Genomic DNA, 24,627 nt, shown 5'->3' on the forward strand with positions numbered 1-24,627 from the left:
AGGATGACTGACTACCTTGGTAAATTTTGGCAATCGTTAGAGTTTCTGCAGTGTTGTAAAGGTGAAAGCCAGCTCGGCGTTTGGTGTCAATGACGTGATGTTCTATGTTCACCAAATGATCGCGTTGTCACGTGATCAGATTTGGCAATTCAGCGCTTGCTGTCGCCTGTCTTTTGTTGCTCCTCAGGGTTGATTTTACTGAGCGTGGGCCTATACTTGCCTGGCCAGTACTGAAGCTCAACCTAACTCCTTGGTTATGGTTAACTTGCTGCAAAGCTTCTTTGCACGAATTTCTGGCAGCAGTTTCAGAACCCCCCTCATCAAAAATTTAACTGCACGCAAGCATTTGCCCAATATGGCAGGCAAAGAAAGCCCTCTAGTATGGATTGACTGCGAGGTGAGTCTGGTCTGCAAAAATAATTTGTACTTTTGCATTTGGAGTAAAAACTACGCACATAATACCCACACGGAATATTAACCAAAAGCACTCTAGATGACGGGTCTCAACCCAGACTCGGAGGAGATTATCGAAATATTCTGCCTCGTCACGGACGGTGACCTGAACCTCAAGGACGAAGAGGGCTGGGGCACGGTGGTTCACCAGACGCAGGAACGCATGGACAAGATGGATGAGTGGTGCACCAAGCAGCACGGCGGCAGCGGTCTCACGGCGCGGGTGGTGGGCTCGACCACGACGCCCGAGGAGGCTGCGGACGGCCTGCTGGCCTACATCAAGAAGCACGTTCCCCACGCCGGGGTGGCGCTCCTGGCGGGCAGCAGCGTCCACCACGACAGGGCGTTCCTGCGACGGGCGCCGTACAACCGCGTGACGGACCATCTGCACTACAGAATCCTCGACGTCAGCTCCATCAAGGAGGCAGCCAAGAGGTGGGCGCCCAAGGTGGCCAAGAAGGTGCCGAATAAAAAGGGAACGCATCTCGCCAGGGATGACATTTTGGAGAGCATCGAGGAGGCGAAATACTACCGGGAGGGGTTGTTTGCAAAGGCCTTGCAGGTGGACGAGTTGGAGAAGAAAATTGCAGAGTATGAAAAGAGGTTCGCAAAGGAATCCAAGAAAAATACAAAGAAGGCTGCGGCGGCGGCGGAAAAGAATGAAAATTAGGTAAGTTGGTAAAAAGCTGCTGCTTTTGCGCAATTCTCTTCTCAGTTAATTTGTTGAGTCGAGAAACTGTAAAAAAAAAAAAAAAAAGCAACAAATGAATAAGCACTGGTAGCATTCCCCTCGCCCCAGCACCCGTCAAAGTAAGTAAAATTGCAGCCAGATCGATTTGTGCAAAGAAGAATCCGACATCGGAGAACAAAGTGCAAAACAATCTCTGCGGTTGTTGCAAACCCTGAAGAACTGCTAAAGATTTACTTTGAGTGTACAACGCCACTTCCTTGGTCTCCCTGAATCCAGTACAAACAAAGTGGTTGTTATTTCTGCAACGAAACAGTCTGAATGAAGACTGCCGAGACGTAGAACGCATAGATCTAATGCAATAATACCGTAACCTGACGCAACAAGTTAAAATGCTTGTCGCCTCAACGTGGAGGCGACCACCGTAGCAACGTAGTAGCCATCCACAAATCAAATCAAATCAAAGTCAACCCCACCACTCAACGGGAGGCGACGTCACCGACTACTACCCCACCATCAACAGTGAAGGGAAGCTCCAAGAGCTCGACGTTGATAACAACCTACCCCCTGAAGGTTGAAGAAACTTGCCACTTGGTGGCTTGACGACGATAGATTTGGGGCTTCTCATTATCCATCAGATCCATATTCTCGTCTACCTTCACCACAAAACATTGAGCTTATTACTCAAGGCAAATCATACACCATGGAATTCAAGACAGTCGAGTTCAAGTCCTTCACGGACCAGAAGCCCGGAACGTGAGTTCGCCCTCCCAATACCTAGCCATTGTTTTAATTTGTGCTGGTTGCACCGTTTGGACCGCATAACCTCAACTGGATACCTGATCTGACCGTGTACTATACCTCTTCTCCAGCTCTGGTCTTCGCAAGAAGGTCACAGTGTTCCAGCAGCCTCACTACAGCGAGTCTTTTGTGACTAGCATTCTCCTTTCCATCCCCGAAGGAGCCGATGGTTGGTACTTGATCAGATGAAAGCTACTGCTAGGGTAGCTGTCAGTCAGACGATTATACTCACACAACCCTCTATTAGGCGCCTTTTTGGTGATTGGCGGTGACGGACGCTTCTACAACCCCGAAGTCATCCAGCTCATTGCAAAGATCGGACTGGCATATGGCGTCAAGAAGCTCTTGATCGGCCAGAACGGCATCCTTTCCACCCCTGCTGCCAGCCATGTCATTCGCAAGAGGAAGGCCACTGGTGGTATCCTGCTCACAGCTAGCCACAACCCTGGTGGTAAGTCCAGAAAGCACACTTTTGCTAAGCGCGGCAATACGTATACGCATAGAAGAGCTGCTGACTGGCTTATTCTGTACCTGCCATACAGGCCCCAAGAATGACTTCGGAATCAAGTACAACCTTGCCAACGGTGGCCCGGCCCCTGAGTCCGTCACCAACAAGATTTACGAGACCACCAAGACTCTCACCTCGTACAAGATTGCATCCATCCCGGATATTGACATCACCAACATCGGAACCAAGACCTACGAAGGTCTCGAGGTCGAGGTTGTTGATAGCTGCGAAGACTACACAGCCATGCTCAAGGACATCTTCGACTTTGACCTGATCAAGAAGTTCTTTGCGAGCAACAGCGACTTCAAGGTGCTTTTCGACGGTCTCTCGGGTGTCACCGGTCCGTACGGTAAGGCCATCTTCCAGGAGGAGCTTGGGCTCGGAGCCGAGAGCACTCAGAACTGCGAGCCTAGCCCGGACTTCAACGGTGGCCACCCCGACCCGAACTTGGTTTACGCCAAGTCGCTCGTCGACGTGGTTGAGGAGAAGAAAATTCCCTTTGGCGCAGCTTCGGACGGCGATGGTGACCGCAACATGATTTACGGCGCGGGCGCCTTCGTCTCACCCGGTGACAGCTTGGCAATCATTGCGCACCACGCCAAGCTGATTCCCTACTTCAAGAAGAACGGCGTCTTTGGGCTGGCACGCAGCATGCCGACCAGCGGCGCCGTCGACCTTGTCGCCAAGAAGCAGGGTCTCAACTGCTACGAGGTGCCAACGGGCTGGAAGTTCTTCTGCGCCCTCTTCGACGCCGACAAGTTGTCCATCTGCGGTGAGGAGTCTTTCGGTACTGGAAGCAACCACATCCGCGAGAAGGACGGTCTCTGGGCCATCGTGGCCTGGCTCAACATCATTGCTGGTCTTGGTGTTGAGCACCCTGATGTCACCCCCAGCATCAAGCAGATTCAGCTCGACTTCTGGAAGGAGTACGGCCGTACATTTTTCACCCGCTACGACTACGAGGATGTCGACTCCGAGGGTGCAAACAAGCTCGTGAAGACGCTGCAGGAGAAGATGGCCGACTCTAGCTTTGTCGGCAGCAAGATCGGAGGTAAGTGAAGCAGTACAATACGTGTTCCCCAATGTGACTGAAAAATGTGGCTTACTGAACAAATTTACAGACCTTACTGTCACGGAGGCGGGCGACTTTTCGTACACGGACCTCGATGGCTCCGTTTCCAAGAACCAGGGCCTGTACGTGCGCTTCTCGTCAGGTAGCCGCATTGTCGTCAGGCTGTCGGGCACAGGATCCAGCGGCGCGACCATCCGCCTGTACATTGAGCAGTACAGCGACGATGCCTCGACGTACGAGAAGGACGCGCAGGACTTCCTTGGGCCCGAGATCAAGTTTGCGACTGAGCTTCTCAAGTTCAAGGAGTTTGTTGGCCGGGACGAGCCGGATGTCAAGACCTAAATTTACCGCAGATTTAGTTTAAATACATGGCAGTTCTTGACTGGAGATGAACCAGGTGGGGGGCGCAGTTTGAAGTGCTGGTTGATGGTAATAATAGTAAACAAGGGGCTTTGTGAATGAGTTCCATGTGATGTACGGACGAACTACCAGTTCTATCGGTGGGGATAACAAGTAGAAAAATAAAAATAAAGAAATAAAGATGAGACCGAATTTCGTAACCAATGGCAGAGCTAGCGATGCCGAACAAATTAATGGAAGCTTTGATTCCCTGATAGCGTCCAACGGTAGGGCAATCAAGGTAGAGAGCTAGCACTAGCACAGGTGCTTGTGACCAAAGAACACCAGTGACCAAACGTAGATAAATCGGGCAAACGTCTCAACCAATCACAGATGCATGTTTCCTTGGGGTCTCTCTCAAATTTGGTTTAAGCTCCTTGGCTCCTAAGTTCCAGCAACCCTGGTAAACTAGGTCAACTTAAGACTTGGTGCCGACGGAAAGATGATGCGATGCAAGTGCGTCAGCTGCCTGACTGTTTTAAGCATGCCTAGGTTTTAGCTGCCTTTTGGATAGATTGAAGGTACCTAGCTTTTCTTAGTCTAACTTTGTTAGCATGTGCTGTTCCGACGAATGATATCTCGGAATTGAGTTGGGGTGCTTATTGCAGACGAATTGGCTACGTCGATTTAGAAGTCAATTGAATCAACCAGACGGATGCCGCAGCAATCCCGAGACCGACCATTTCACTTTATGCTAAAAATGAATAAATACTATAGTAAAAACCACCTCCACGGAGTACCAGGACTAGCACACAAGCAGGATACAAGGGTCTGGTTTTTTTTTCAGTAGCAAACAACCTTGGGATTGAAATGTTTAGGCGAAGAGAAACGTGGGGCAAGGGGCAAAGAAGAAAGAAAGCTACTCAAGTAATCAAGGCCACTGTAAAACGGTCAAAGCCCCTTGTTCCGGCCAACATTTTCCCAAGCCAGGCCAAGGTTCCATTTTCGTTGTTGCCGTTGCTTCTAAGAATTGGGCTTTTATCTCAAGTCGGTGTGTAAGATATTATTCTTTTTTTGCGCATCTTGGCACCATTTCACTATCATCACCATCAAAAGCAATGGAGTCTTGTACCGGTAGTACAACAGCCGACCTTTGATCAGTGAGCAGCTAGCACCAAGCTGCAAACTGCGGTGCTGCTGCATGCAACAAAAAACCGACGACAAGAGAGGCCCGCCCATTCTTTCACCCGATTTCCGGGCCGATCGTCCGTGCTGATCCGCTTCCAGTGTCCGAAGAACCAAAATCGACAAAAGGCTTGCATCGATTTTTTTTTCCGTCGAACTTCCTTCGGCCTCCTTCGGCCTCCCGGGAACCCGTCCTGTCCCCGCTCGAACTGACCCCAAAACCAGGAGTGCTCTTTTGCAGCTGGTATTGCACTCCTTGGCGACGACGATCCTACGCCGCCTTTTTTTTATTATTTTCCTTTCAACTAGATTACTTTTTGTTCCCCTCTTGATCCCTTGCTCGTGTGATAAATATACTTTTCGCACGAAGCAAAGGAGAAGAAAAAAATAGATGCCCGAGAAATCTCTCCAGGTAGCGACCTACGCCGCCGGCGCGTCGCTCGCCGCCATAACGCTCATCTACGTGTTCGCCCCGACGTACCTCCTCGACAGCGAGAACGCCGGGCGGTCCGGCAGCTCGCGCAAGCGCGGCGTCGTCGGCCTGTCCAACCCGGCCAATGACTGCTTCATCAACAGCATCCTCCAGGCGCTCGCGGGACTGGGCGACCTGCGCGTGTACCTGATCCGGGAGACGCACCGGCGGTCTCTGGACGAAGACGACGACGCCGCCAAAAACAGCAGCGAGACGACACCGAACCGCAATGGCGCAACCTCATCCTCCTCGAGATCCATTTACAGAGTCGCGGTGCCGCACGGCGGGCTGCCCGAGTGGAAGATACTGGGTCTGCAGGGCGGGGTGGTCACGGCTGGTCTGAAGCGGATACTGGATCAGCTCAACGAGCGGCCGATCGCTAAAAAGACAGCATCGGCGCTGCCGTTCGTCAGGGACCTCGAGGGCGCTTTCCGGCAGCGCATCAGCCGCCAGCAGCAGGATGCCCAGGAGTTCCTGCAGGTTGTGGCTGAGCGTCTGTGTGATGAGTATCACGCCGGGCAGAGGGCAAGGCGCGCTGCTAGGCGGAGGGAGGGTGGACTCGAGGGGGATGCGCGGGCGATGGACCGGAGGATAGAAAACCCTGCTGCTGCGCCGACAACAGCAGAAGCAAAGTCCGGCGGTGCGGGCTCAGAAGATTCCGGCGCAATACAAACGATCACCAAGGGCGCACAAGCGGAGGACGACGATGAGGATGAGGAGGGCTTCCCGATGGAGGGAAAATTCGAGTCGCAAATCGAATGTCTCACGTGCGGGTTCAAGCCGCGACCCAAGGAGGACACATTTTGCACACTCACGCTCAACGTGCCGCAGGTGTCCTCGACGACGCTCAACGCCTGCTTCGACGGCATGTTCAAGACGGAGTACATTGACGACTTCAAGTGCGAAAAGTGCCGCCTCGTGCACGCCAAGGGCGTCTACGAGGTGGAGCTCTCCCGGCTGCCGGCGCAGGACACGGCGCAGGCGGAGGCCAAGCACCGGGCCATCGAGCAGCTCCAGCTAGCCATCGAGACCGACCCGGAGCGCGCCCCCGAGGGCGTCCCGCTTCCCGACGCGCGCTACGCCCCGAAGCGGCGCATCGCGCGCCACATCCGCATGACGTCGTTCCCCAAGATCCTGGCCGTGCACCTGTCGCGTTCCATCTACGAGAGGAGCCAGTCGCAAAAGAACTCGGCCAAGGTGGCGTTCCCGGAGCGCCTCCCGCTGGGCGGCCTGCTGCACCGCCGCAAGTACAAGCTCCTGGGCGTCGTGGCCCACAAGGGCTCCCACCACTCGGGCCACTACGAGAGCTTCCGCCGCCAGAACCTGTACGCCCCCTTCAGCACGCCCAACGCCTTTGCCGGCGCAGGCGTCTACGGCAAGGGCGCTGGCGCTGGCACTGCCGGCAGCGTCGCCGCCACCCCGGCCACCCGGACGCCGCGCCTCGGCCCGCTGCAGAAGGGCGATGGGGCAAGCACCAGCAGTCCTGCGGTCAGCACGCCGGACCTGTCGCTCAGCGGCGGCACAGGAGCCGGGACGCCGGCCACGACGCCGAGCAATTCCTCGGCTGATGATGCCGGTGGCGGTGGCAGCCCGACTACTCCCGCGCGCCCATCCTCGAGCACCAGCAGGCTCGCGTCGCTGTCCCTATCCCCGCGAAGGGACAAGGACAAGGACAAGGATACGGACTCCTCTAGCCTCAGGTCGGTCGCGCGCTCGACGCTCTCGCGGATGGCGGGGAGCAGCAGCCGGAGCGGAAGCAAGCGCCGAGGCACCGTCGGCGAGGATCAGCAGCAGCAGCAGCAGCCCAATGGTGGCGGCACCAGCAAACCGGCTACGGCCAGCTCCTCGTCCCCTCTGGCCAAGACCAGCAGCAGGAGGAAAAAGGCCAAGAACCAGGACAACATGTGGTGGCGACTCAGCGACGAAAAGGTCAAGGAGGCCACGACAAAGGACGTCCTGGGCATGCAGCGCGAGGTCTACCTGCTGTTTTATGAGATGGAGAAGGAGGACGAGTGAGAGTAAGAGGAGGCAGACGAAAAGAAGAAAAAAAATCAACAGAAAAGAGAAAAAAAAAGAAACAGACACAAAAACAAATCCTTCACTTCTTCACTAACTAACTACCTTATTCTTTTCCCCCCTTTTTCTCCTGGTTTTCTGCTAACCATTGATATAGAGCCAGCGGTATTGGGTGTGCACAACTCGAAAAAAAGGCGCGCTTGCATTGTAGAAATGGGAGGTGCATGCATTGTATTCTTGATATCATCCAATTTTTTCCTTGGTCAATTTTGCCTTTTTTTTCCCAAGGAGTCCAAGGAGTGTGGTCGGCTTCTCTCTGTACAAAAACACAACAAACACACATCTATTTTCTTTTTATGTTTATTCGCAAGTCGGGCGTATATGTATTTCTTCGTACATAAGTGGCGCAAAGGGGTTAAACGCACATAGTACAGCCAAAGATGCATCACTTGCAAATACCAAACCAACGTCATATAGTGGTCAACCTCTGCATAAAACATCAAGTTTGCCAATCAAGTGTACATTTGTGGTCCTTGACGAGACGGGCGTGACAGCTTTGGCAGTCTGAAGAGTCTGAAATTCATAAATTTTGTCATTTAATCATGATATCATCAAAGCATATCTCATATACAAGACGTAAATCTCAGTCAGTACAGCCTCTCAAGGGAGCTTCTTGACTGGAGAAAAATGCAAAGCCGAAAGACAGGTTTCCTTTCCATGGAAAAGAGATGCCATTGCGAACAAAGAGCGACTCCAGAGGTAAGAGGACCACCGATGGGGAAAGCCAGCCGGGTATCTTTGCTTTTTAGGGTCATCAAACTCCCAAAGCCAAAAAAAAAGGAGGGATTGACCAGAAAATTGAGAGGGGAGATTCTCAGCGTATAGCGAAGATATCGATGTTTGGGAAACAAGGAAAAGGAATACATGCTTTGCTTTTTCTTGTCCAAGGTCTTGGGCCAAATACTCCTCGGAACGCCACCCGTGTCCCCAGAACGACCAGAACTCTCAAGGAGGACCATGTAGGGGCGGAAGAGACCCGCTGCGCGTCGAGTCGACCGACGCGGCCAGCCTTGACTCCCTCGACTCACTCCTCTCTTCGATGTCCTCGGGGTGCATGACCGACGCAGGAGGTGACGGTGGAGGGAGGAAGCAGCGCGCAAACCTCGCGGCGGCTGTTTTGCATCAAGATTGCGCGGTATAGTGTTTAGTCATCTGTGCTGGTATGGGGTTGGAAAAGAAAGAGAAAAAAAGAAAAAAAAGCAGACGTTTTCTAGAGGATACGAAGGGATTTGGGATCTTGTATAAACTTACCAGCAGGCTGCTTGAAGTGGATTTCAAAAGCGCCGTATTTGTTCTGACGCATGTTCTCCTCGCGATACCGGGTTGAGAAGACGTACAGCTGTAATTCTTTAACCCATACGACGTTCTGGCTGATAATTTCCAACCATGTAGAAGACTGACATTGATGCGTGACTGTAACAAGCAATGAGCCTCATGTTAGATAAAACCACAGTCTATATATCCCGTGAGTCAAAGCTTGGCTGGGCTGTGAAGGAATGCTTAGGGCCATGCGGTACTTGGGGGGCAACATCAAAGCTCTCATGTATTTCTTGGTTTTGGGAAACGGGACTTGCTCATACCAAACGCGGTCCAGATAGGCCGGTATTGCTGGTCTCCACGTGAGACTTCGGTGAGAAGCCGCAGGCCTCCGCAATTCGAGTCTTCAAGCACTTGCAGGGAGTGTTCAGCCCCGTCTTCGATTATCATACTACAGACATTTGTGAGCTTCTATATTCCATATCCGAAGTGAAGAATTTACTGTTTTTACCAGAGGTTTAGGACTCACGCTTGAAACATCTTATGCTCGCCCTCAAGCTTCCACTCATCAGGCTGGAGGCTCATCATGAGTGGGCTAGAGACTTTTAACGAAAGGAAAGAGCAGTAAAATAACACCATCTCTGTGTCACGGACGCTTTGTTAGCCAATTCTGAGTAAGACCGCACTGAGCTTCCTCTGAAAGTCTCCAAGGCTACGTTGGGGTGCTTGATGGCAGGAAAAGAGAAACAAGAAAAAAAAGCGTTTTGGCCGTCTGTCTTACCCTCCCATGTGTTGAAAGCAAGCGCCGCCCACGGCGACGGCCGGTTCTTCCTGTCGTCCCAACCGGTGAGCACCAGACCTCGACCGCCGGATTTCCTGATGCAGAGCTCATGGACCCCCTGCTTCGAGCTCTTGGGGAAGCCGTCGCGGTAGTGGCAGCCGACAATAAAAGGGGCCCTCTTGGCCGTCTTCGCAGAGGTGTAGGTCGGTATGAGATAAAAGGACATGGAGACATTTTCGTTGTCAAACACACTATCAAGTGGGACTTAGAAAGAATGCCCAAGCGTTTTCAGAGTGGAAATTGCAGCCATCGAAAAAGGGGAGGAGGATGTCCAACCTTCTGAACAGGAGCTCGGTACCCTGAGGATAAGAAAGCTCGCTTGCATGACCATTTCTGGTGTGTACGACAGATCTGTGAATCGGATTATATGTTTGTGTCAGCATCATTCCATATTTGTCTTTTTTTTATTGGTCTGGAATAAGACGTACTCGCGCTTTTTCCCTTCCAACGGAGTGCGTGATGCAAGAGACCGCTTGTACACATGTTTGGCCCAGTGATTCGTCGTCTGGGAAAGCATTAGAAGGCAGACTGGGCAGTTATCTGGGGTACGCTGTAGTCGCTTCACAAACATACCTGCCCACGAGCCGAGATTTGTACGAGAGCCTGCTCAGGAGGAGGACCAATGCGAGCTGGAAGTTTGTCTAGTTCGGTTTTAGTTCTAGTACCAGCTTCTTTGTGGAGTTGTAGAGATGAACCTCGCCGGTGACGACCTACTAATGCCCATTTTGACTCGGAGGCTTAAGATCTTTTCTTGAAACCGCTCCAAGGCATGTAAATCAAAATGCGGCGAGCTTGAATTCTTGTCAGCAAAAAAAAGAAAAGAAAAAAAAAAACGTCTCATCATGATCTCACTACTGGTCAAAAAGAAAGCCCCCGGGACATAACATACCCTGCAACCATCTGGTTCAAAAGGTACAAAAAGTTATTGTACGTCAAGAAGCGCTGATGCAGCGGCATGCCACCTTCGTTGGTCAAGTCGTTGTACATCTTGCGCCAACGCGTATCCCTCGGCATCGTCTTGTCCTCGATATACTGCCACATGTCCGTCAGGGTCCGCATGAGACAGGGGAGCAGGACCTGGACGTAGTCGAGAGCCACGGGGACCCGCCTCTCATGGACGTGTGCCCTTTCGGTCAGCTCCCGGAGGAGACGGCAGGTCTGACGCAACTCGATCCCCACGGCCACCATGTGGGTATGCAGAGATTCCGAGACGGCTTGGCGGAGAGATTCCAGCATGTCCGCCAAGAGATGAGCCCGCTGCGCTTCGCGGTTGCATCCTCCAAGGAGGTGCACCGGCATCGGGGTGGTTTTGGTGACGATGTAGTCCCCCATGACAGATTCAGCAGGTGGTGGAGCCGGCCGTGGAGGTGGAGGAGGAGGAGGCAAGGGAAGCCGCTGAGGCAGCGGTGGCGCCAATGGTATTAGCAACGGCTGTGGTGGTGCTGGCGGCGGCGGCGGGAATACTGGTATTAGTGGCTGTAGAGGTGGATGAGGGGGTACGAGTAGTGGTGGTAGTGGTGGTAATGGTTGCGGCTGATACCAAAGATGCCAATTGTGATGATACATGCTGTAGCCCCTGACATGACTGTGAAGTGGTTCATGGAATTTGTATAGTGAGAAGCGAGCTCCACTGGCCTAGAAGCACCAGACAACCAATGCGCACATGATGGTTTTATCCCCGCTGCTCTTCAGTTCAAACCAGCAGAGCCGCGCAAAAAAGTATGGGTCGAGCGGCCGGTTATTCCCTATGTTTATGCTTCGTGTCACCGGCCAAATCCCCGGACTCTTCCACCACCTGGACCTTAGGAGCCACACATGTCAGTTGTGGGGTGAGGTCGTGCCAGATGTAGACGGCGGGGAATTGAAGATGTACAAAGTAAGGTAGGTAGGTAGAGTTGCCAATACTCCCATTCAAGGGGTAAAAAGGGACAAAAAACGGGGGGTTTGGGTAAGGTATCCTCGAGAAGGAGGGGTGTTCGTGATGTATAAAGCGGATAAAGACACATGAGAAGCAAAAAAAAATGGAATCGAGGGAGCTCTTGATTCCCCAATCTAGAGGTAGTTTCCCCCGCACAAAGTACGTAGTGCTGGTCTAGTTCCCCAGGTCCATTGAACGGTAGGTACGAAATACGGATAGATAGCGGAGTCCAAGCGCAGGTGCGTCGTTGTCGGAAGGGTAGTAACCCAAAGATTGCCAGTGCAATGTGACTGGCTGGAATTAATTTACGGAGTAGATTCCCAAGCCACACATGCAGCAAACATGCGTTTACTCATGCCTGGCTGCCCAACCCCAGGTTTTCGGAGCCTCTTGTCGACGTGGCGAGCTGACTTTGCGTGGAACTCCCCTCATGATTAAAGTTTATGAGGCCAGTAGGAAACTAGCAATCGACGGTTCCAGAGACATTGACTGTTGGTTGGACCGCGCCAAGGCGAACGGGTTCACACATGGCATCCCGACTAGCACAATTTAAACTCATCAATACGCCATAGTTTTGGTGCTTGAAGCTTGGAGTACTTTGGCCGCTAGACGATGGGGTAGGTACATGTCAACTGACCGCCATCGTACCGGTAGCTCTAAATCCGCTGGCATGGATAGCACAATGCAAGGTGCGGAAGCTCGTCATTGGCCTCGGCCAGCTGCATGCAAGTCCCGCTCTCGCTTTTTCCTCCAATGCACAAGCTGTTATTTGCAGACGGCAATTGGTCTCTGACTTCTCACAGCGTCCGACTCAATGAGGGGCCTTGCCAAAATTCTTTGTCCCACTCGGAAATCTGAAGGTCTGCACGTTGTTGTTGGGAACCGGGCGGGTCTGATATAGTGGTGATGGATGAATAAATTGCAATGCGAGGGGACTGTTGAGAAGAACTTTTCTTTTCTTTCCTATTTCTTTCGTCATAAGACATCAACCTCATTGTCAACTTGAAGGTTGCACTGCATACTGTTCAGCTTCGGTGGGATCGAGTGCCCCGATCGTAAGTACGGATACTATGTGCAAAGCGACAATTCGCATCTTCCATTCCAATTTAATTCTGCTCCGCCAAGTGATAATGCAAAAAAAAAAAAAAAAAAAAAGATGCACTTACCAGGTGTAACATTTCCAGCTGATTTCCGTCGTATGGACCCTAGGAGCACATTTTCAAGTTACCACCTGTCAGTGAACCACTACCAACATGCACGAGAGCATGTTGAAGAACCGGAAAGACGGAGGATCCAATAACCTGCATCAGAAGGTAAACCCGCTTGGGTGCGGATTAGCGATTTCAATGTGTCTATTACGAACACAAGAAGGAATACAAAACAAAATAGGCAAAAAGCTGAAAGAAAGAGGAGCAAAAGAATAAAGAACACAAAAAAGAGAAGAGAGAAACAGAGAATAATCTGACCGAATAGAAACTCTTGGCGGCGATGAGCTTGAAGGCCCCGCTTCGATCAAAGCGTTTTGACCGGTATCCGAACCACTGTTATGGACTGTTGTCTTATTGACCTCCTGAGTATTCCCTTACTCGAAGGGAATGGGGTGATCATTAGCCATGTACGTAGTGCTCTTCAAGTGTTGCGTTGCCATAATTTTCTTAAAGCGGCCATCAGTTGGGTCCTGGGCGGATCCCTGGTGCGAAAAGACCAGAGGCGTGCCCTTCTTCGTCCCTGTGTCAGCGTAAGCCTTGTTTATGGTTTCCGGCGGGTTGAACTCGAGTCTTCCGCTGTCCCGAATCGTTCTTGGTAGGATGCTCCCACGACCAAAGTGTTTGGGAGGCACGTTTTTCCCAGTAACTGCATTGGCATAGCGTGTAGCCATCATTGCACGAGGGGAAACTTTCGCCCGACTTTGTATCCATTGTTTTCCATGACTGCTTTTGAACAATGATTTTCTGGTTTGGGTTTGAGAGCGTCTCGAATGTCGGTATGGGCGTTTTTGGAGCCAATACACGTTATCTGGCCCATCCGAATTTTGGGCGTGGACCGCCTGGGATATTTGACATCCAGTCTTCTTGTTTTGCTTCCCCCTTGCGATACACTTTGTACCCTTTAGCAAAAAGGTCAGGGGGTCTACATCGGGTTTATAAAGCTAGTTAGTAATCTGGGATCATAAGTAGGAGATAACCGGCAAGACTCGCATGAAGGTTGTACGGTTGCGTTTAAAGCTTACTGTTTCTGCTCGCCAGGTCTGCCTTGATTAAACGCTTTAGATGCCTCTTCTTTTGGGCTGTTTTCGCCACAAGCTTGCCTGTTAACTTCTTTGGGCGCGGGTTGCACGCTTTTTCTTGGGCCTCAAAGGCAATAAGTTGAACATCCAAACCGAGGCCAAGGCTGAACTGGAGCAAACGGAAAACCTCCTCATCGTTCTCTCTCTCTCTCTCTCTCGCGAGCTTTAACTCACCTCGGAGCTCATGGGCCCAGAACTCTGACGTACTGACGCCGAGCTGACCTATTCTGTCGTGGTGTGCGTCCAGAATCAAGTTCAAGCAGCGCACTGACCCGCCCTGAACGGCTGGATTGAAGACATTTGGAGAATCTTGGGTAAAGCCCCTGGAATCAGACTGCCGGCTCCATCGAACAAACGTCGACGCCGGCATATGGCAAAAGTCCGCCGTCTCACTCCTCTCGGCAAGTGCAGCAAGTCGCAGAGGTAACGGAGACAAGTCCTTAGACTGTCGCGAGCGAATCTTCTCGCCACGTAGCAGCCTGTCGGGCGTGTGACAGCACGATGCTATCATGTAGGCGCAAGTGTCGATATCACCCTGTCCGCAGCTCCGGTCACTTTGAAACGCAAAAGGTTCATACAGCAGCCGCGACCCGCATGTAAAATTGGCTGGTATTTGTGGCAGCGACGGAAGCAGTCGAGACTGTTTGTAATATCTATAGCAGCAGGCAGATCCTGTACATTCTGTAGAAGCGGTGCAATTCGTCGGATGAGGTTGTTGGTTCCGGCCACTGCCCCAGTACAATGAAAGTTAAGAGTGTCGAGTTGATTTCTCCACGAGACTCCTTTCACTGCTTCACATGTGTTGAATGGGTGGTTAATGTTTCCCGAGGTAGGATCAGGGTTAGTTGACATAATAAACGAGACAATACGTGTGTTGGCGGCGAAAGCTGCAGCAAAAATAGGCGCGCTATCGATAAACTGGTAGCGATGGTCACACGGGTTCTTCCCCTCGAGCAATGTTCGAACAAGTTCTAACTCGTCCGAATACGCTGCGGCGGCGAGCAATGTGGCTGCGAAGACTCTGTTTGGCGTGCCGGGCGGGTCATGGGGTGGCTCGTCAGTGCAGTACTCGCAAGAGCCGGGCAGACTATGGCCTTGCAACGCAATGCGCAAGTAACAAAGTCGGGTTAAAGCAGTTCCTGATCAGACCTTCGCGGCCCTCTTCTGCCTCTAATTATATTTGTGATTGGCTATAATGCACGATAGTCTCAGTGATGCGGTATAGCAGTTGCAAATTGGCTGTTAACGGCCGGCTTCGGGAAAGGCCGTGGTAGGTCATGTAGCGTGACCAGAATCCCTTTTCCAGAACGACGCGAAACTTTTCTGGAGGACGGAAATCGTAGATTTTGATTTGGGGCTGGGAAATAATGTCGTCCACCACGCCTGAGGCAAATATTGCGTCAGTAATGGCTGTTGCGAAGAAGTGCGAGATCGAACTAAGGCCACCAGTATCTCGTGCACGACCTCGAACGGGAGATCGAGAAGTCTGAATGTGGACATGGCAGGCTGCGGTCTGGCGTTTAGATGTAACGGAATATGGCCAGTCAAGTTTAGAATCTGACGTGCTGGTATGTGAAGCGTGCAGCAATAGCTAGCACTAAGCTAGACCAGATTGAAGTTAGAGACGGCTGACGAGATCTGTGATCGATATCCCCGTGGGGAATTCGGCATCTGCGCTCGTGCAACCGACACAAACAGGGGAGAATTGGCAGTCGAGGGGAAATGTTTGGTCCATTGGCAGACCATGGAGAGGAATCAAGGCCCCGCTGGTCACGGCAGTCTGGTGTGTTTATGATTGTTTATTATTTTCTTTCTTTCTCGATTTGTCTAATTCAGATTTGCCACTCAGTAGCAGACAATCTGAGGTGTTGATGCTGATGCCTGTTCAGTCTTTGAACGTGCCTTCCAGCCTAATCGACAACTTTTGTTATTGCCGCTTGGCCTGGTGACAGGCGAGCTGGGAGAAATCCGTAGGCGACACATCTGCTTCAGCAAATATAAAGGGCACCGTGTGCCACAAATTCATCAAATTCAGAATATGAGGAGATTCTCATACGCATACGAACCAAATAGGCTCGATGGATGCGGTTTTGTTTATTGGCGAGGTTGTCTGCTTTTGTGTTTTGTTTTACTTACAGTACCACGACGACAATAATGCGTCCTTTAATGGGGTAGCTTCAGCCAAGTCCGAAATACACCAGGAACACATGATTTCCTCTCGCTCGTTTTGCGTTGTGATCTTGACAACTTTTGCGTCCAGTTTGCAAATACGCAATCCATGGCCATCATGCCCGCTGAACCGACTTGACACTCTCCGGGTTCTGTCGTTCTTGAGGTGAAGCGTGGCCATCTAGAGCGCCGAATTGCCGACGAGCCACAGGGGCTTGACCGTGCCACTGAGGCCGAAACTCCCGGGGGACACGACTGCAGAGGCCCAATATGCGGATACCAGCACTTCCATATTAGTCGTGAGCCGGCCGAATGATTCTTTGTTCAGGTTCGGCTTGAAGAGGCCGAAGGCCCATGCACAACTTAACGTTGCTTATGGTCTGCTCCCTAGGAGAAAATGACCCAGCTGAGGCTATGCATCACCATGGCCGAAATGCACCACACATGATCGGGCGACTCTCTCTCGATGGACGCTAGCGCTGCACATCTACCTTCCCACTGCCGACTGCCTCGGTCGCCAAGGGAAAGCGGAAGTAGGGAACAGGAACCCCAGGACTCGGACTCGCCGAGACAACCTGCCAAGCTGCGTCACTGGCCTGAGGTGCATCGACAGAGTTGAATACGGGTAGGACATCTTATCCATAAATGCTACCCGCTTCTTGATAGAACGAAGGTAAAAGCTTGTACGATTTATACAGCCGGGAATACCTGTCCTTTCGAGGCGAGGGACGACGTTTATCTCGGAGCTCGGATATCTTGACTATTATGGTTAATTCGGATTAGGTGCACATGAGACGGAGGCTGCAACTTAGGACAGCTTACCGTAGGTGAGCTGGGCTCTAGGTAGGGTAGCTCCTTTCTTTTGATATTGATGGTACGTGCACAAGCGCGTGTCATGACTCGCGACGTCTGTCTCATCTTTTCGGATTGCTCCGGCGCAACCTAAGGCCTGACTTTCTTTTCTTCTGCTTGTGTAGATGGGGGTAATTAACGCACCTCCTCTACATTCGTTACTCGTTGACCATCATCAGGTTAGGTTGACAGGTAGGCAGCATTCTGGATTGGATGGCAGAATGTCAATTGTTCAACAAGCACACATGTTGGCAAAATCCCTTGTTTTTTGTGGTTCAACACCGTCAATGGATTGATTGATCACCGCAATGTGACCAACTTAATTCACAACAGCTCTCTCTTTTGTGTCCGTCAGCCGGCGGTGATTGTCATCACACCCGAACAATCTTATTCATCCCATTCGAAGCGCCTCTTCTTCAAGGTCTATTTCGACTACGACACGGGTGGCGTTTGCCTTACACATTTTCATTCTGACAAGGGCATCTTCTTTTGAGTTTTCAAAGACTATGCGGGGACTAAATCCTGCCTAGGCCAGGACTTGTCCGAAACTAAACTCAATTGGCAGGCAGCAGCCAATTTCTACCATCGCAACATTCATCTGACATCCCCTGCGCCACCAGGCACCGACGGAGCAGTCTGTGCCGGGCCGTGGCGTTTCTTTCTCTCTTCACTCTTTTTTGGTTGCTATGGCAGGTTTGTCTATTGCTGGCTTGCCTAGGTCGTCCTAACCCAATATCGGATTGTTTAAGGCGGTCCTCCACCCGCTGCGCTTTGCCTTGATTGTTAGCGCGCAACCGCCTGGAACAGTCACAAATTGCTTCTGTTCCTTCGAATTAACACACGCCCACTTCACAAAACCCCTCCTCATTTCCCCGTCAAAACCGATCGCCGGCAGCCATTCTTTTGTCTTGAATTGACCGGGGCCTACTATAGTGATGATCGAAGGAGAGGGGGCTCAGCTCAGGACCCTGCATACCTCCTTATGGACCTAAACCCACCCAGGGAGTCCTATGCAAATCCCCCAATTCGTGGAAAGACGCCCTTCGATCCCGACTGGCCCGATTAACCAATGCTCGTGCTCGGATGCTCCAAAATCCATGACAGTGAGCGGAGACTATGGTATAGTGAGATTACTAGTGTAGCTCACATCCCCTTCTGTTTTGCCACTGCTAGTACGACTTGTTTCCTTCCTTGTCCTGATTTGACTTTTGGCCATGTTGTGAACCAACAATACCTGGAGGTTAACATCATCAAGTCGATATATCCATAACCCCAACATCCACCCCCCAATGCCTCGAGGGACCAAATACAACCCGAGAGCAGCGATGCTTCTCCCAGAGGGACTGCTGCCAATGCTGGCACTCTTCCTATCCACAAGCCCCATTATGGTGGCGGCAGCAACCATTGCCGCCGCTGGGCGCGTACTTCCAGTTCCCGAGGGGCAGTACCCGCTCCACATGACGATACCCGCGTCGGCATGGCAGCCTCGCGAGACGGCAGGTTGGACAGCGGACGCTGCCGTCGAGAAAGGCGCTGATGTTCCGATGAGTGGCTTCTCCCCGCGGCCAACGGATGGCCCCAGATTCGGAAGTATGGATATCTTCAGGCGGCAGGCCGCGACGCTGAACCCCAACGAGTGCGGTTTCTTGCCCAATGGAGTCGCATTTTCGTGCCCGGGCGATGGAGCATCTTGCAAGCACGATGGCACGCATCTGGGCTGCTGTCAAAAGGACGGGTCGTGCAAGTTCCGCGCAAAGACGTGTATAGATTACAAAGCGTCAGTAGGAGGAGCCTGTAACGGCATCACTGACCCTGCAACGCGGTGCTGGTAAGTCGCTGCCCTCTCTGCCTTTCAGCTTTATCTTTTGCGAAACCTCTTTTCTTTCCTGCAATCAAAGCTGAACCCCATCGACCCATGAACAGCTCCGAGTCCAGCAATGCCTTCTGCTTCACACTCCAGTTCTCCACGAGCACGGAGCCAGGCAAAATAATAACCCTGCTCGACTGCCAGGCGAGCCCCGGCACGGGGATCCTGTACAACAGCCCGCCACCCAGAACAACGAAGGCCAGCCCGACGAGCAAGAAATCACCAACAAGCACGCAGCCCGCCAACTCAACGACCGGGTACGGGTCCGGCCCGACCAACCCCAGCGACGGCGACCGACCGGGGGATCCAGAGCAGCAGCAGCAGCCAGCTCCGACCTCGTCCCCCAACACCAGCAAGGGCGTCATTGCCGGCGGCGTCGTGGGGGGCGTCGCGTTTCTTGGCCTCATCGGAGCCACTGTGCTTTTCCTAATCCGGCGCAGGAAGGCACCCAAAACGCGAGCGTCGAACTCCGGCGGCGACACGTCCATGCCCGGAGCTACGTATCCGCCCACGAGTCCCTATCAGACGCACCTGTCGGCTTCGTACGGTAGCCCGGCAGATACCAATACACCTTTTAGCGTGGAGCAGCAGCAGCAGCAGCAGCAGACGCAAAAACAGGGCTGGTACCCTCACTCCACCCATAGTAGCGTGCATGGCACTCCGCAGTCGACGACACCTATGCAACAAGGTATGCGTGGCACCATGAATTTTTCTATTGGTATCATTTCTCTTTGCTTGATCAAGTAGTCCTGTTTTGCAATTTTCTGTTTGGTCAAGACTACTAACGCCACCGCTGCGAATCAGCTCACTCCCCATATCGACCACATGTGGCTCCGGCAGAGCTATACCATCCGCACGTAATCCACGAATTGCCTGGCGACAGCCCGCCGCCTCGCCAAGGTACCAACACTACGTAAGAGGGAGGTGCTATGGGGCCCTAATTCTCAATTTATACTTTGTCCAGGATAGAAATCATCAGCGCTGTTTACTTAACTCCTTTCTGACTACTGTACACTTTAACGGAATATGACATGTCAGTTTATTAGTTACTTTTGATACCCACACATGGAATGTACATGGGACGGACAGGGCCTCCCTAAATTTTAAAGTTATAGTCGAGTTTATTCTTATTACAGATGACGACGTGCAGACTAATTTTGCTCTCCAAGGTAATGATGCAACATGAGCCTCTTTGGGTATTAGTGCTGACTAAGAGTATGCAAGAACCAACACCAAGCACCGACAGGATGAAGGGAGAATTCACGACTACCCATGTATTTTGGGTCTTGTTGGGTATTGCGTGAGAGGAACTCTAGCCATTGCATGTGATAAAAAGTTCGTTGCTCAGAAACGGTTTTCACTGTATTTAGCAAGGAAAAGCCGTTCGGCGTCGCCTTTTAATCTAGTGATACAGCTCATCGAAGTTTGTGTGATGGCTTGGGCTGCCGTTTTCCCAAAGTCTTATTCTCACTTCCTGACGGTGGAGTAAGATGATGGTGTGGTATCTCTGGAAAAACAAATCATAATACCATCGTCCAAGCCCGATGAAGTGGGAATCCTTTCCCTTACCCCATTCCCCTCCGGCCATAGGGGTATTCCCCCCTTCATCAAGAGAAAAAAAAAGTAGAACAGATCGAAAAAGCTACGATAACAAATGCCGAAAAAAGAGAACCCAGTCCGTGGCTAACACTCAACACCTGACCTGACCAAACCCAAAGTGACATGAAAGAAAATAGCGCGCCAGTGGCATTCCGCCCGATCAGAATGGTGGTTCATGATCTGACGAGCTGGAGACATGATTTGATCATCTCAATGGTCTTTCAGCCCTGGAGAATGGTTCGCGCAGGCAAACGATCAGGCGAGAATCAAGAGGACTCATCCTCGTCGCCGCCAGCCTAGATTGATGAGGTTAGCGGATTGCCTTTCTGAATTTGAGGGACCAAAGTCAAAAGGAACTCACCTGGTAAGCAGCCTTCTCGTCCTCGTATCTCTTCTTGTCGGCAGCAGCCTTGGCGTCGTATGGCGCCCTCTGCTTGTCGCTCAGAGCCTTCCAGCGCTCACCCAGGATCTTGCCAACTTGGCCGAATGTGACACCGGGGTTCTCCTCCCTGACGTTGTCACGCTGCTCGTTGGCGAAGAACATGTATGCGGAGAGACCACGCTTGGGGGCCATAGGGTCCTTCTTGGCGCGGCGCTTCTCAGGCTTGGCGCTCTTCTTAGTAGCGGCCTTAGGCATGGTGAATGGCTTTGACTGTGTGGTTGTTAGATTCTGTCTGTCAAATGTATGATTGGTGTGAATGGGTTGGTGTTGTTAGGTGGTGGGTTTTTGGGGCTAATGTGAGGTGCGATAAAGTGGGTGGAAGTGGGATGTGGTCTGGTGCCTGATTGACGCGTCGTGAGGTGAGAGTGATTTGGGAGTGACGGAGCTTGACGCGTCCCTCGGCTGGCGTTGAATTGAGCGCAGAGCAAAGTGGACGTTGTCGCAATCTCAATTGAAGCCGATTGAGTGTAGAAATAAGGATTCGAAGCTTGGAATCGGTTGACTGAGCCCACGTTACGTACCTTTAAGAGGTTTTTGAGAAAAGTCGAAATGTGGTGTTTAATTGTGCAATTGCCTGTTTGGTTGTCCGGTCAGTTGTTGTAGATGATGATGATGCCGAATGGCGGGTATCGATGGAGTTGCTGATGGGCCCGTTGCTTTGTCACGGTGTAGGGGTTGTAGTTGAGGTGCAGGAAGAACAAGATGAAGGCAGGTGCAGATGGTTTAAAAGCTCTGCATGCGACCGAAGCGGTTGTGAAATCCGTTTGAGATTTTTTGGACTTTTGGCAACGGCGACGACGCGAAAGTCCTCAAAGGAACGCACCACTGCGCTGGTACGATGCGCGGGCAACGGGCGTTCCAATGATGCTCAATGCGCGGCTTGTATGAATAGGTGCAGAGGGCAATTGGGCTGGCTGGCTGCTGCGATGATTGCGGTGATGGGTAGAGTGGAAGTAGGGAGGTACTTGTGTTTTGGTGTGTGTGCAGGCGGATTCGGAGGTACTCACTGCGTTGCGATGAGAATTGGGTGCGGATTTTGTATGGGAGATTTGGCTGTGTAGAAAGAGTGAGAGGCAGAGGAAAATTGTATGGGGGGAGGTTAGAGGGAGCGCCTTTTTACTATGGGCCGGCTGATTGTGAGGGACTGGGCCAATTTGGGAGGGGAGCTTGCCTCGCGCTGGTACCCTCGCCCACACCAAAGCAAGAGAAGAGCGCGCGCGCGCCCACACGCACCTGGCAGGCAGGCCACCAAAGAGGGAGGGGCAGCTGGCTGGGGGCTGGCTGGTTCGAGCTTGAGTCTCCGTCTCTCGCACTCCCTTCCCTTCCCTTCCGTGCCAGTTCAATTCGATTTTCCTCTCGTACTTTCCCTCTTTTGTCTGAAAGCTAAGGTACCTTACTTACCTACAGTACAACCCAGACGGCGCAACACATCGATGCATAATTTGTAGCCAATTGCTTGCGCATGCAATTGCTACTAGGTGCACATTAAAGACTTTTTTTTATTAAAAAAAAATCTTCCTAGATTTAATCTTTATTTCTAGTACAATACCTAAACCAAAGTATACTTTATCAACTTTTTAGATAGGTTGCTCATGTTGCACGATAGGTACTGTAGGTAAGGTATGCACCTAAATTACCTACATGGTGTCCCTCACGGAAGGTCAGGTACCTGCGGTGGCTTCTTCCTACAAATCAGTAAGTACAAAATAGGGATGGGGGGCGATTATGTGACGACCAAAAGGCAAGCAAGCAAGGTACCTTCACCCAAGGATTTGCACGGTGCTGCGACACCAAGGCAACGCCGGCTTTTGCCCGCTCACTTTACTCAGGCAAGTAGAACGGACACATAACGTACCGCTACGTTCCAGGTACGGGTACATCCCTGGCTCCCGGGCCACCACTTCTTTTGATCTCCCCTCATTTTTTCAAACGAGACTTTTGGCACTTTTCCTAGGAGAGCCAGTAGCGGGGACTCGATTGCCCACCCGCTCACCTTTTGGCTTGCTTCTGCCTATCATCACCCTGCCTTGGCTGCCATCCATTCCATCAATGTCAATCAGAAATCCGTCGTTGCTGTGGAGGCCATCCCATCCCGGCAATCCCTCTTAGGTGATTTTAATCTCACTCTCCTCTTACGGCTTTGCGGCGGCTCGAGCCCGCAAGAGAAGCAAGCGGGAAAATGTCACTCACTCACAGCCCGTTGGGGAAGTATCCGCCGCTATGTGAGACGGGAGGTTTGAGGGCGCTGAATTTCATTCGCAGACTTTCTCGGTTGACCAAGGTTCCTTTGTACCTGTGTACAGACAGCCGTGTTTGACAGACAAGCAGAGCTCAACTCAACCAGTTCCCACATTCTGCCCCCTTCCTCATTATTATCTGGTTCCTCAATCGTTCGACATAGCAGATCAACACTTGCATTAGAAAACAAGTGCGCGCCAATCAGGTCAGTTTACGGCAACCTGGTATGTTGAGCCATTGCGGTTGGTTGTGATCTAACACTGGGAGCCCTGTAACTACGAAGTAGGGAGGTAGCATACCGGTAGGTAGCATAGCATACATAAGGTACCTACCTACCTACCTACCTACCTACCTCAGGTAACTTGTGCGAATAGCTAGAAACAGTCTCAGCTCACGTGCTCTGTAATATCGTACCGTTTGTCGCTGACTCGATGGATTCGAGCCACCCTCAAATACTCGGAATTGGCAAGGCAACAGAGTTTGCAGGTTAACAAGGAATGCGTAAAAGTTCCTGCCCCAAGCAAATCCCAAGTCCAGACAAATCGCGCTTGTTGTCTTGGTGTGGAGGTACTTGTGCAGGAGGACAGACTATTGTTACTGTACACCACTGCGTGTTTGGCCGCGTACCGGTACATCGGAAGCCGGGGTATCCTCTCCCCACAGCACAACTTGTTTAGCCCCGTACGTAAGCAACTAAGGTTACTGTACCGGTAGCTTGACACCTTGGTAAATGTGAGTCTGGCATCAATTATTGGGTAGCTACTGCTAGATGCTCCTCCTCAGCCAGGGTTTCCCTACTCCAATTTTGAACCCATGCTGTTAGGCGTCTTATCAACACGCAAGTATGATCAATTCATGCTAGGGAGCCGAAGTATCCAGGCATGTCAGAAACTCGGGCGATAGGGACACGGGTCGTGGTGGTGGGTGTGGTGCGAGGCGAGGTACTCCGGTAAAAAACCGTACTGTACACACCTTGACACAAAGTAAGAAATTCAAGACGAAGCCCCACTTGTGTGGCCACCTGAGAGCATTGATGGGAATAATTGTGGAGAAAGAAAGCCGGCTGGGTAAAATGCCATAGTAAAATGGCGTCGTGCTGGTAAATGTGAAATTCTGGCACAGCCCACCTGGCCTTGTTCTAATCCACAGTCGTCATTGATTGGGCGGGAACGCGAGCTTGTGATGGAATGGGTTGAATTTGGGGAGTCAGTCCGTTCCGCGCGTGGCCTGCAACCCCTTGCCCCCTACTCGCCCAAATCAGCACTGCGCCTAGCGTCACACAAAACCAAGTGCTGTTCCAACCCGCACTCCAAACTCCCCTTTCGTTGCTCGGCATCCATCTCTTGTCGGTCCAGGCCTGCTGTATCTACCGCAAAGTACAAATTTAGATACCAATTTTTACACGGCTGGCCTATTCAATAAATAATGCATACCCACGCAAGTAGGTAGGTAGCTGTCATTTTTAAACTTTTGAACAAGCAAATAGCTTCCGGCGCTTATAATTTTTCTTTGTATTCGACCGCTTCAACCTGCCTTGAAGGGTTGTCAATGTGTCAAGCATCT

The 24,627-nt window shown here is 51.6% G+C and overlaps 10 protein-coding genes across 10 annotated transcripts; 6 read left to right on the forward strand and 4 right to left on the reverse strand.

The window, feature by feature from the left end:
• Positions 1-202: 202 nt before the first annotated feature.
• Positions 203-1,283, forward strand: MGG_04496 (oligoribonuclease). The gene is made up of 2 exons (XM_003710911.1): positions 203-397; positions 494-1,283. Exons 1-2 carry the CDS (start codon positions 257-259, stop codon positions 1,121-1,123), a joined length of 771 nt encoding a protein of 256 aa, XP_003710959.1. The 5' UTR covers positions 203-256; the 3' UTR covers positions 1,124-1,283.
• Positions 1,284-1,356: 73 nt separating this feature from the next.
• MGG_04495 (phosphoglucomutase) lies at positions 1,357-4,117 on the forward strand. The gene is made up of 5 exons (XM_003710912.1): positions 1,357-1,897; positions 2,014-2,111; positions 2,190-2,393; positions 2,485-3,501; positions 3,572-4,117. Exons 1-5 carry the CDS (start codon positions 1,845-1,847, stop codon positions 3,862-3,864), a joined length of 1,665 nt encoding a protein of 554 aa, XP_003710960.1. The 5' UTR covers positions 1,357-1,844; the 3' UTR covers positions 3,865-4,117.
• A 510-nt stretch (positions 4,118-4,627) lies between these two features.
• On the forward strand, positions 4,628-8,082 carry MGG_04494 (uncharacterized protein). The gene has a single exon (XM_003710913.1). The coding sequence runs from the start codon at positions 5,438-5,440 to the stop codon at positions 7,532-7,534; it is 2,097 nt and encodes a 698-aa protein (XP_003710961.1). The 5' UTR covers positions 4,628-5,437; the 3' UTR covers positions 7,535-8,082.
• A 24-nt stretch (positions 8,083-8,106) lies between these two features.
• Positions 8,107-11,820, reverse strand: MGG_04493 (uncharacterized protein). Its single transcript, XM_003710914.1, has 10 exons — positions 10,582-11,820; positions 10,407-10,483; positions 10,266-10,333; positions 10,121-10,197; positions 9,969-10,043; positions 9,633-9,883; positions 9,381-9,492; positions 9,175-9,302; positions 8,846-9,007; positions 8,107-8,706 (listed from the first exon to the last, which is right to left on the reverse strand). Exons 1-10 carry the CDS (start codon positions 11,256-11,258, stop codon positions 8,540-8,542), a joined length of 1,794 nt encoding a protein of 597 aa, XP_003710962.1. The 5' UTR covers positions 11,259-11,820; the 3' UTR covers positions 8,107-8,539.
• On the forward strand, positions 11,714-13,376 carry MGG_16521 (uncharacterized protein; the record flags this gene model as incomplete). The annotated part of the gene is made up of 5 exons (XM_003710915.1): positions 11,714-11,769; positions 11,834-11,849; positions 11,927-12,335; positions 12,414-12,665; positions 12,820-13,376. 3 exons carry the CDS (start codon positions 11,714-11,716, stop codon positions 12,161-12,163), a joined length of 309 nt encoding a protein of 102 aa, XP_003710963.1. The 3' UTR covers positions 12,164-12,335; positions 12,414-12,665; positions 12,820-13,376.
• MGG_16522 (uncharacterized protein) lies at positions 13,078-14,484 on the reverse strand. The gene is made up of 3 exons (XM_003710916.1): positions 14,072-14,484; positions 13,841-13,897; positions 13,078-13,740 (listed from the first exon to the last, which is right to left on the reverse strand). Exons 1-3 carry the CDS (start codon positions 14,406-14,408, stop codon positions 13,193-13,195), a joined length of 942 nt encoding a protein of 313 aa, XP_003710964.1. The 5' UTR covers positions 14,409-14,484; the 3' UTR covers positions 13,078-13,192.
• Positions 14,485-16,182: 1,698 nt separating this feature from the next.
• Positions 16,183-16,700, reverse strand: MGG_16523 (uncharacterized protein; the record flags this gene model as incomplete). Its single annotated transcript, XM_003710917.1, has 2 exons — positions 16,183-16,321; positions 16,558-16,700. The coding sequence occupies 2 exons, from the start codon at positions 16,698-16,700 to the stop codon at positions 16,183-16,185; spliced, it is 282 nt and encodes a 93-aa protein (XP_003710965.1).
• Positions 16,701-18,070: 1,370 nt separating this feature from the next.
• MGG_04490 (uncharacterized protein) lies at positions 18,071-19,905 on the forward strand. Its single transcript, XM_003710918.1, has 3 exons — positions 18,071-18,746; positions 18,842-19,473; positions 19,590-19,905. The coding sequence occupies exons 1-3, from the start codon at positions 18,208-18,210 to the stop codon at positions 19,700-19,702; spliced, it is 1,284 nt and encodes a 427-aa protein (XP_003710966.1). The 5' UTR covers positions 18,071-18,207; the 3' UTR covers positions 19,703-19,905.
• Positions 19,828-21,973, reverse strand: MGG_04489 (non-histone chromosomal protein 6). The gene is made up of 4 exons (XM_003710919.1): positions 21,834-21,973; positions 21,348-21,400; positions 20,746-21,036; positions 19,828-20,680 (listed from the first exon to the last, which is right to left on the reverse strand). The coding sequence occupies exons 3-4, from the start codon at positions 21,019-21,021 to the stop codon at positions 20,651-20,653; spliced, it is 306 nt and encodes a 101-aa protein (XP_003710967.1). The 5' UTR covers positions 21,022-21,036; positions 21,348-21,400; positions 21,834-21,973; the 3' UTR covers positions 19,828-20,650.
• On the forward strand, positions 21,833-23,967 carry MGG_15297 (uncharacterized protein; the record flags this gene model as incomplete). Its single annotated transcript, XM_003710920.1, has 6 exons — positions 21,833-22,214; positions 22,442-22,521; positions 22,781-23,048; positions 23,130-23,288; positions 23,449-23,745; positions 23,824-23,967. The coding sequence occupies exons 1-6, from the start codon at positions 21,948-21,950 to the stop codon at positions 23,965-23,967; spliced, it is 1,215 nt and encodes a 404-aa protein (XP_003710968.1). The 5' UTR covers positions 21,833-21,947.
• Positions 23,968-24,627: the final 660 nt, after the last annotated feature.

The sequence above is a fragment of the Pyricularia oryzae genome, chromosome 1 (genome assembly GCF_000002495.2).
Source record: "Pyricularia oryzae 70-15 chromosome 1, whole genome shotgun sequence".
Taxonomy (NCBI): Eukaryota; Fungi; Ascomycota; class Sordariomycetes; order Magnaporthales; family Pyriculariaceae; genus Pyricularia; species Pyricularia oryzae.

Excerpts from the sequence above, each read along its gene's own strand:
- MGG_04496 (XM_003710911.1), top strand. The coding sequence starts at position 257 with ATGGTTAACTTGCTGCAAAGCTTCTTTGCACGAATTTCTGGCAGCAGT. Across the intron at positions 398-493 it reads TAGTATGGATTGACTGCGAG|ATGACGGGTCTCAACCCAGA; the intron begins GTGAGTCTGGTC and ends AAAGCACTCTAG.
- MGG_04495 (XM_003710912.1), top strand. The coding sequence starts at position 1,845 with ATGGAATTCAAGACAGTCGAGTTCAAGTCCTTCACGGACCAGAAGCCC. Across the intron at positions 2,112-2,189 it reads CATCCCCGAAGGAGCCGATG|GCGCCTTTTTGGTGATTGGC; the intron begins GTTGGTACTTGA and ends ACCCTCTATTAG. Across the intron at positions 3,502-3,571 it reads TGTCGGCAGCAAGATCGGAG|ACCTTACTGTCACGGAGGCG; the intron begins GTAAGTGAAGCA and ends ACAAATTTACAG.
- MGG_04494 (XM_003710913.1), top strand. The coding sequence starts at position 5,438 with ATGCCCGAGAAATCTCTCCAGGTAGCGACCTACGCCGCCGGCGCGTCG.
- MGG_04493 (XM_003710914.1), bottom strand. The coding sequence starts at position 11,258 with ATGTATCATCACAATTGGCATCTTTGGTATCAGCCGCAACCATTACCA. Across the intron at positions 10,484-10,581 it reads TTGAACCAGATGGTTGCAGG|CTCGCCGCATTTTGATTTAC; the intron begins GTATGTTATGTC and ends CAAGAATTCAAG. Across the intron at positions 10,334-10,406 it reads CCGAGTCAAAATGGGCATTA|ACAAACTTCCAGCTCGCATT; the intron begins GTAGGTCGTCAC and ends AAACCGAACTAG.
- MGG_16522 (XM_003710916.1), bottom strand. The coding sequence starts at position 14,408 with ATGATAGCATCGTGCTGTCACACGCCCGACAGGCTGCTACGTGGCGAG. Across the intron at positions 13,898-14,071 it reads CTGGGCCCATGAGCTCCGAG|CCCAAAAGAAGAGGCATCTA; the intron begins GTGAGTTAAAGC and ends TGGCGAAAACAG. Across the intron at positions 13,741-13,840 it reads AGACCTGGCGAGCAGAAACA|ACCCCCTGACCTTTTTGCTA; the intron begins GTAAGCTTTAAA and ends AACCCGATGTAG.
- MGG_04490 (XM_003710918.1), top strand. The coding sequence starts at position 18,208 with ATGCCTCGAGGGACCAAATACAACCCGAGAGCAGCGATGCTTCTCCCA. Across the intron at positions 18,747-18,841 it reads GACCCTGCAACGCGGTGCTG|CTCCGAGTCCAGCAATGCCT; the intron begins GTAAGTCGCTGC and ends ACCCATGAACAG. Across the intron at positions 19,474-19,589 it reads GACGACACCTATGCAACAAG|CTCACTCCCCATATCGACCA; the intron begins GTATGCGTGGCA and ends GCTGCGAATCAG.
- MGG_04489 (XM_003710919.1), bottom strand. The coding sequence starts at position 21,021 with ATGCCTAAGGCCGCTACTAAGAAGAGCGCCAAGCCTGAGAAGCGCCGC. Across the intron at positions 20,681-20,745 it reads ACGAGAAGGCTGCTTACCAG|GCTGGCGGCGACGAGGATGA; the intron begins GTGAGTTCCTTT and ends TCATCAATCTAG.